The 8,819-nt window shown below is 51.8% G+C and overlaps 1 protein-coding gene across 1 annotated transcript; it reads right to left on the bottom strand.

The window, feature by feature from the left end:
• Positions 1-2,411: 2,411 nt before the first annotated feature.
• LOC133270146 (coiled-coil domain-containing protein 81-like) lies at positions 2,412-4,699 on the bottom strand. Its single transcript, XM_061455088.1, has 5 exons — positions 4,278-4,699; positions 3,765-3,826; positions 3,458-3,611; positions 2,832-3,088; positions 2,412-2,520 (listed from the first exon to the last, which is right to left on the bottom strand). The coding sequence occupies exons 1-5, from the start codon at positions 4,348-4,350 to the stop codon at positions 2,431-2,433; spliced, it is 636 nt and encodes a 211-aa protein (XP_061311072.1). The 5' UTR covers positions 4,351-4,699; the 3' UTR covers positions 2,412-2,430.
• Positions 4,700-8,819: the final 4,120 nt, after the last annotated feature.

The following is an 8,819-nucleotide window of genomic DNA, read 5'->3' as shown; positions in this document are numbered from 1 at the left end:
CTCTGCAGAGCCAGCACACACTTACCCTCCCCATGCTCTCCCCAGGAGGTGCAGCTCTGCCTGCTCCTTGGATGCCGTCCGCCTTGCAGCGCTTTGGCACCTCTCCTCCTGCAGCACCTCCTTCTCCAGTAGCCTCTCCTTCAGCTTCTCATCATAAGCCTTTCGCAGGAGGTGGGGAGGGCAATAGGGATCCTCAAACACGTAGCGGCAGGGACTCTGCAAAAGCAGAAGAGGCTCCGTTATGCACTGCCACCAATAGCTGGGACAGATCCCAAGGCTTCAGGCAAGGCGTGTGACTCCCCAGGCGTGGCTTAATCTTCAAGGCAGGGGTGCTGATCCCTTACAGAGGGGTACGGGAGTGAAACGGATCACCTGTCCCACGGCCACCTGCACACATTAGAGCCCTGCCTGGGCAATTTGCCACAGCACTGCGGTCATGCTGCTGTGCCAGGAGAGCTTCCGTCCTCGGGGAGTGGGGAAGGAAAATGCTGTTCTTCCTGGGGCTGTGAAGTGAATTGCATGCCATACCTTGCCTGCCTCCATGCTCTGCCCCGTTCTGCTGGCATGGTATTTGCGCCACACTTCTGCTTCCACTTCCTGACGCTTGAATCCCATCAGCAGCTGAAGCTGCTGATCAGCCCTCTCAGCGTGCAGGGAGCTCATTTCCTGCATGCCATGCACACACAACACATGCCGCATTAAACCTCCTCCAGCTTGAGCAGGGCAGGAGGGCTGGAGTGGTGGGCAGCTCTTGCTGCCTCTTCTGCCCCAGCCCAGAGTCCAAAATGTGACGCAAGGCTGGCAAAGTCCTGGGGCATACCGTTCGTGAGGGCTGCAGGGCATACTCAGGGAGCTGCACTGATGGCCGAGCTGCACCTCTGGGCTGCTTCAATTCATCCTGAGGCATCCTCTTGACTACTGGCAGGAATCTGAAGGGACATGGCGGGCTTAGCTTGCGGGAGACAGTCTGAGCCAGTTGCTCTGGGACGGACTCTCATCCTGCCGCCTGGCTCTGGCACCACCAAGCAGCTCGGCAGGAGGACCATGTGTCCAGCAGGACAACAGCTCGGGCCTTTTGACATCAGTACAGGCATCCCAGCCAAGGGAAACCTCTCTCTTGCACCACAAGGGCACGGTGTGCCGCTGCACCCCCAGCCACACACTGCTCCAGGAGGCTCACCTGGCTCGGCTAGCTTCCAGGGCCTTAATCTGTTCAACTTTCTGATCCTTCAGCCTGGCCAGAGAAACTCTCTGCTGAGCCAGGAACACTGGATCCAGCACACTCACTGCAAGTGGGAGGCAAGAGAAGAGCAAAGAGCATCTTTAGGACTGCGTGGGCCAGCTGAGCAGCAGAGCCAATCAGTTGTGCCACTCAAGGCTCACCAACAGTGCTTGCCACCCCTGGTATCCATGGCTCCAAGGTCCTGGCCCCTTGCCCACGCTGGATCTGCTCCAGCTCTGAATTCCCACTGAGCCACCTGCCATTGCGGGGCATGTTTTATTTCCTGCTCCCTGTCGCACCTCTGCCAGCAGCAGGGACTCACCACTGGGAGGAACAGAGAAGTGCTGGGGAAGCCCAGGGGCCTGTTGGGCAGTGGCAAGTACCTCAGCCCTCCTCCTCAGATTCACACACATGGCTTGCGAGAGCAATGCGGGCCTGGCCCAGCCCTGCTGACAGCTCCAGGCAGAGCTGCTGCAAGGCCCCTTTTGCAGCACGTGGCTCCAGCTCAGAGCTTCCAGGTGGTGTCACCTACACGGACCAGGATGGGTGTGCAGGCTCCCAGAGCTGCCTTCTTCTCTCCCACACCTTACACAGCAAGCTTGAGTCTCCTGCCTTCATGAGGATGAGACGAGCACCTACGGCACCCGGCTAGCACTCGGCTGGGACATTACCTCTGCGGGCACCCTTTCCCCAAGGTGCTGATTCTCTCCTGGGCTTCAGAGGCATGGCACGGTCCAACGCTTGGTGGGGGATCACAACAAGCCTGGAAACAAGAAGGCGCCAGCTGGGAGAAAGGGCTTCATGCTCCCTAGGGGCTGAAGCCAGTAAGCTGCTGGCAGGCATCGTTGAGAGCCACTGCCAAATCCTTGCAGGACGCAGCTCTCTGTGTGACCTGAAGGGCCCCACAGTCTCCATCAGCCTCTGCCACTTCTCCCCTTGCCTTCCTGCCAAAGAGCTGATGATCCCATCACACACACCCTGCCTGCAGCTCCACAGACCTGCCTGCCTTTCACACTCTCTCAGGTCACATTGAGAGCAGGCTGGCCACTTTGTCTGCCTTCTCCAAGCCAGGGAGGAATGAGCAGTGAGTGGATCAGGAAACTGGGCTTGCCTAAGTTGGGTAGGAGAAGAGCCTCGGCAAGAGAGTGTCCCACAGCAGAGGCTGAGTCACTTGCAGAAGCTGTTGACCACTGCAGAAGCCGTTCTGCTCACCTTGGCAGCACGATGACCCCGTCTTGACTGACCCGGCTGTAATTGTTTTTGCCAGCAAAGGCCACTATCTTCATCATCTTGGGGTTCTGCAAGGGGACAGAGGCACATCAGCAGACGCCCAGGGCACGTGCGGGTTGTTCACAAAGGTGGCCAACCATTTCACCGCAGACACAATGCCTGCCTCTCAGAAAGCCTCGCACCACCTTCTGCCTTGATGTCATTAATCCCTCCCTTGAAGGGGCCAAGATGCTACCGAGAACTGGCCTAGCTCATCAAGAGCGTGTCTAGGCCAGGTGGCAATGAAGGTGATGGCAGCCAAGAGAAAGTGTCAGGAGACAGCTTTGCCAGCCTTGCAGCACAGCTATGAAGAGGAGTCCTGGAGAAATGACAAGCTCACCCCGAGAAGAGCTGCCTCCATGTTCCCTGTGGCATCCAGCTCCAGCAAGCAGTCCTCAAAGAAGGTCATGCTGACCACACTTCTTCGCACAGCAAGGATGCCAATGCTCCTGAAGGAGAACTCCACCTCCCTCTTGTCTCGGATGGCCCCAGCAAAGAAAAGCAGGGTCTCGTGTATGCACTGCTCCACGATTCCTGGGCGGAAGCGCGTGTCTGCCCCAATCTGCTTGAAGTCCAGCTGAACGAATGGTGTCTCTTCTGGGAAACAAGCACAAAGCAACCAAGTGACTCCCACCACAGTTCAGCTCAGTGCCTGCTGTCTGTGCCCATCCCTCGGGCAACACTCTGCCAGAGCGCAGTCCCCTCTCAGCTTTGGCCATGTATCCAGCATGGACCTGAGGAACAGAAGGCACAGAGAGGCCTTGCCTCTTGCTGCGAGCAACCAGCTGGAGTGTAGTGTGAGCTGAGAGGCTGGCTTCCCAGGGAGAGGCAGGGTGCCGGGCTGCCGTACATGTGCCCACGCTCAGCTCTCTCCGGTTTGGAAGAGCCGTTGCTAAGCCATGTCACAGAGATGTGAGCACCAAGACAAATGCAAGGGCTCTACAGAGGAAACACCCGTCATCTTACTAGGAATTTTGGTCTTTGCACACTTCAGCTTGTAAAACATCTTCATAAACCGGCACAGCTGGAACACAGGTCTCTCAACAGGCAAAACCTTGTCCTCTCCCACCCTGGCATGCACGAGGACAAGTGCAAATGTTCCAATTCCGATATCCACTGCCTGAAAACACAAGCAAGAAGAGGGAGCACTGGCAGAGTGTGCAGAAGTGGGAAGGCTGCTCGGTGACTCGTGTACCCCTGGGGATGGTACCAGAGCCCCTGCTCTGGGGACCTGGAGGGGCAGGAGGGGGCATGGGCAGGAGGCAAAGCTCACCTTCTTCTCTAAGAGCTGTTTCCGGATGTACTTAGATGTGCCAGCCCATATCTTGCAGATTTCTACAAAGCAAAGGAAAGGCAATGCCATGCACTGAGTCAGCAACAGCCAACATCCAGCACCCCTACCCACTGAGTAGTGCAGTGGAGTGAGTGCAGGGCAGCACCTCTCGCCCTGAGCAATCACTTGCACCGGTGGGGCTACCCAGATGTGTTCTTGACAGCCCCCAGCCTCCAAGCTGTCCGCCCTGTGCCCAGGACAGGAATGTCAGACATCTGGAGTGTGTTGGGGAAGGGGATCCTGCCCTTTGACACAGTCAGTGGCTACACGCCTGGGCTGCCAAAGCCACTCCCAAGGCCCAGGGCACCTGCAGGCAGGGTGCTCCTTGCAGCCACCGGTCCCCTCCAGAAGACCCTGCTACACCCCAGCCTTAGAGTTTCCACATTATCCGCAGGGCTTCTGCATCATCCTGGCTCTGAGAGCGCTCCTGGAAGAGCACTGCCAGGGCCTTACCATTGGTGGTCAGCTGCTTCAGGGTTGGGAGGTCATCAGGCCCCAAGTCTTTAAAGAGCAGATACTTCATCATCCTTGCCCCCCCTGCTCGGCAGCAGCTGGGCAAGAGGTGCTGTTCCTGCTGCAGAACTGCTGGGCTTCTCTCCTCAGCACTTCACTGCGTGTCACTCTGCCACGCTCTCCCGCAGCCTCCCCTCGCCTCCTCGGTGCAGCTGGGCAGCTCCTGCGGATCAGAGTGCTGGCAAGAGCAGCCCCGGCGTTGTCCAGGCCTCCCTGGGCAATGTGGCCAGTTACCAAAGTGGGCACAGAATGTTTTGCTGTGCTGTGGGTATCCCACTGTGATGTCATGTGACGTCACACGTGGCTGCAGGGACCCACCACCTCACAGCACCACCTGTGTTTGGCCAAAAATTCCAAGCGCTCAGCTTGGTGGAACCTTCAAACTTGCTAAGGGCACCCTCAATCCCACCAGCTATGTCATTAAGGAAGAGATTCAGTACTGATGTAACAGAAGCAGCATAACTTTCTCCTTTTTTATGGGATGAAGCCCAACGTAAATGAACGAATGAGATTTTTTTTTTTTTTTCCCGGGATTGCCCCAGTTACGCTCTGGACCAGAAAAGCAAAGCCAAAACCAAACAAAACCCATAAAAATCCACATCTGAAAGGAAGATCGTTGTGAAGGCTCTCTCTTTCAAAAGTTGATAAAATAGCATAAGATTTGCCATAGTGAAACTAGAGATAAAAGTGTTGACACAAATCTCTGCTGCAGGCTGGGACTGATTTCAGTGGCCAGCTCTGGGTTTTCATGGGAGGCTTGTCTCTGACTGAAAGAAGACCCGTTGCATGTACCCACTTTGGATGAATTCCCTGCCTCCTTGCACTGGCTGATCTGACGCCCTTTGACAGAAAGATCACACCTCCCAGCTCTTTTGACGTGCCCAGTATTTTGTGGACTGCAGACACTGCCTTCTGACACGGAGGAGCTAGAAATCCCCTACGCTTGTTACACATACTTGCATGAACACAGGCAAAGCAATCCGTTCCCGTTATGTGAAGGGATGCCTCACAACTTACACAAAATTAATGATGCAAATATGTACTGCGAAGGAGAGTGTTTCTAAGGGAGAAAAGTGTGGCAGTGACTAAATCTACAAGAGGGGACTGAAGTCTTTTACAAAATACGTCACCTGCAGATAGTTATTTTCTGCCTATTAATGGCAAGAATGCAGAAGACTTGTTATAGGAAAACTGAAGGACAGAAATTAAAAATGACTTATGGAATACAGCTATCATTTGCCAATGTGGCTGGTAGAGGTCTTGAAGCCGTTCATTTTTTTTATCTGTGGTTGCTTGGGGTTTTCACAGCAGCTCGTAAAAAACACTCCAAAAGGAGTTTCTGGAAAACCACAGTCTATAAATAGGTTACGCCAAGGTCCTAAAGCAGGAATGGCTGATGAAACTGTATTAACAGCTGCTGAAGAAGATCGGGGCACATATCCTGCCAGGCTGTTAGCAGCATGGGTGGCACAGAGAAACCTTGAAGCTAAAGCCTATCAAAGCTGTGTTTGGGAGCAGAGAAATCCCTTTGTTTTGTTCAAGGGTGACAGAACCTTTGGTCCTGGTTCAGATCACAGCAGTAAATGCTGGTGATGTCACTGAAGTTATACTGACATCTAACTTGATCTAGTTTCTTCTTCACCACTAGATTAACGTTAACTGTTATCATTTTCATATATATTGGCCACACCCCTTATAATAGAAGAAACTGTCTCCAAGGCAGAATTGTTTTAAAAACAGATAAATTAGAAAAAAGAGGTTATGACATCCACGAGGAGCCTCCCTACTCTGGGTTGGATTCCTCTGGGAAGTCCTCAAAAAAACCCCACGTGAAAAAAGGTACAATACCAGAAAATAAGGAACAAAAAAGAAAGAAAGGGGGGGGGGGGGGGCGGGGGGGAGAGCACTTAGAGCCGCACTTCAAAGCACTTTTAGGTTTTGCATAGTACGAACACCTTTACTCCAGTCCCCAGTGAAATGAGAAACAGAAAAAAATCACCTATTTGTGCTTGGTGAGAATCTGTCAGAAGCATACTGACCGTGTTATTTATCCTCTGTCATTTATTTCATGCCACTGGAACATCCCTGGCTTCAACAGATTTCTCCAAGATCCACACTCACACTGGAAAGAGATCAAAATGTTCCGGATCTGTCATCTGTTATGATGAATAGCAGATGTGTAGTGGCATCACCTAATCCTAAGGATTCTGTATGCCTCTCTGAGGGTAGCACAACATCTCTCAGATTACTCACCTAAGCATTGCACTCAACTGATTAATGGCACCTCTTGGAAACCTGCTATAGAAGAGTCAATGAGGTAAAGAAGAGAGGTTTGGTATGTGTAGAGGTTGCTGGGCATCCACGCTCACAATGAGAGTACCGACAGCTGCTACGATAAAGCACGCAACTAAACTGAGGGTAGCTTTGGCCTTACCACTGTCCATACCAAAGGACTGAGAGTTGTTTATCTCAGTAGTGCAAGTTAGGACCAGCTTTTCCTGCAGGCACGGGGAAGAAGTCTGTAGCACCACTGGAAGCTGCCTAAGAGCTCTAAACAACAGAAACACAAGATTTTCTTTATCTGTCTGCTTTAGGAATGTTTCAGTGCTGCATGACATTTTTGGCAGTTTTTCCCTTGAAAGCATGCCTGAAGCCTTCCAGCCACAGTGCCATTCTGAATTTGCTAAGCTAGACAAATCATTCCTCAAATACCATGAACCCCTGCCCTGACAGAATGCATCTTCTGCGGTTTTGTCTCCTCTATGTATTAGCCTCTTTCTTTCTTTTTGACCCTCCGTCCGCACATGTAATTAAATAGCTCATTTCCTTCACAACACATCCCAGGAAAAACGGCTCATTCAGGTTTACTGTCATTATCATTGTTATTGCTAAAAGAACAGCTCAACTGCATACGTGTCAACTTATGGGTCCTTCAGGGATAGGAATGTTTTGGAATGCGAGGTCAGCAAAAGACCAACACGAAGTAAAGGACCTTCACACAGACTGCTTAAAGATGTTTGCCATGATGGAAAAGAAGGGATGGTATCCCATGTAACAAAGGATATGTCCAAGAGTCATCTGACAGAGGACCAAGGGAATGTCTCCTGTTTTAAAAATAGCTGGCATGCTATTTGTGTGCGAAGAGCAGGCTGCCCTTCACCTGCCCCTTTCAGTGTCCTCAGAACAGGGGAGCTAAGTGAATCACAAAATCCTGTACTGTTTTCCTTCCGGGCACCCTGTGGTGCCTCCTTGGTGTGGCCAGGTTCAGACTGTGCAATAACTCACAGTCTCAGAGGTTTCCCTCCATCTACCTTGAGTCTGCAAATAGGCACGTAGGGCTTTTTTTTTTTCACAAATGTTATTCCCACCAGCTAAATCCAGGATCTCAAGGATCGGTGCTGGGATCTCAAGGGTGGGTTTTCCACCACCATATTCTGCCACAGGTAACCATACTCCACCCAGCCAGGATGGCCCCAGCTGGAGGCCCTGGCCCTGGGCATAGCCAGCTCCTTTCTGAGGGAGGCAAGAGAAGGAGGTGCCTCTTGTGCAGCGTTGCCAAAGCAGTGTTGGCTCTTCTAGGCTCGAAAGGGATGCTGGTGCTCAGTCAGCCATGGCAAACATGAATTCACTCACAAGGTTTAGCTGTTATTTGAGAGATGCTCTTTTGTTAGGATACCGCTCAGAAGAACACTCTGAAAAAGAAGTACCTGAAGCACATGTCTCATTTGGAACAGAAGCATGTGTCCACTTGTGAGCGCCCCTATTTAGCAGTGGCCAGGTATAAAAATGACAAGAGGTGAGGAAAAAAATCCACAGCCATTTCTTTCTATCCTCTGTGATCTACTATCTGATGTGGGCCGCACATTGCAGGGTTGGGAAAAGACCAAAGGGATAGCAAAGGAAAAACATATTAAAATGCAAGGTATTTTTATAGACTGTAACTAAACCTAGCATCCCTTCCTAGCTCATCTCCAGACAGCTGTATGAACAGATACAAAGGGCAAACTATTTTGTTCCTACCTCCTCCTTTTATTTTCCATTCATAAGAAATACTGTATTTAAATTTGACCGCTAGAGACTGAGATTGTCGTTCAGGGAATTTCAGACAGACAGTCTCAAAGCGAGCACGTGTGGTGGCATTATCCTCACCAACCAGCCCAGTTAACAGGGAGAGGGTCCCATCACGCATCCTGTGGCAGGTTTGCCCAGGCTGAAGACCCTGCGACGTGGCAGGGGAGAAGCAGAAGAGGACTTTGGTGTGACCCTGGTCATCCGAGCTGCAGAGAACAAAATGAATTTGTAAAAAAGGAGCATCAGCACAAGAGGGTTGGGGCTCCTGGGGTCTTGTTTCCATGCAAAGAGTTGGTGACTGCTGGCGCACAGTCCTGCTCAGTGCTGCCCCTGTCCCTGCTGTACTGCTTTACCAAAGGTCATAGTTATAGTAGCATGTATGTGACAAGAAAACTTTGACTTTGTCATGAG

The sequence above is a fragment of the Pezoporus flaviventris genome, unplaced genomic scaffold, assembly GCF_033815535.1.
Source record: "Pezoporus flaviventris isolate CSIRO_AGI_PZ_B2104156 unplaced genomic scaffold, CSIRO_AGI_Pfla_v1 ptg000018l, whole genome shotgun sequence".
Taxonomy (NCBI): Eukaryota; Metazoa; Chordata; class Aves; order Psittaciformes; family Psittacidae; genus Pezoporus; species Pezoporus flaviventris.
Note: the sequence above shows the minus strand (reverse complement) of the source record. Positions and strands in the feature narration are given on the sequence as shown.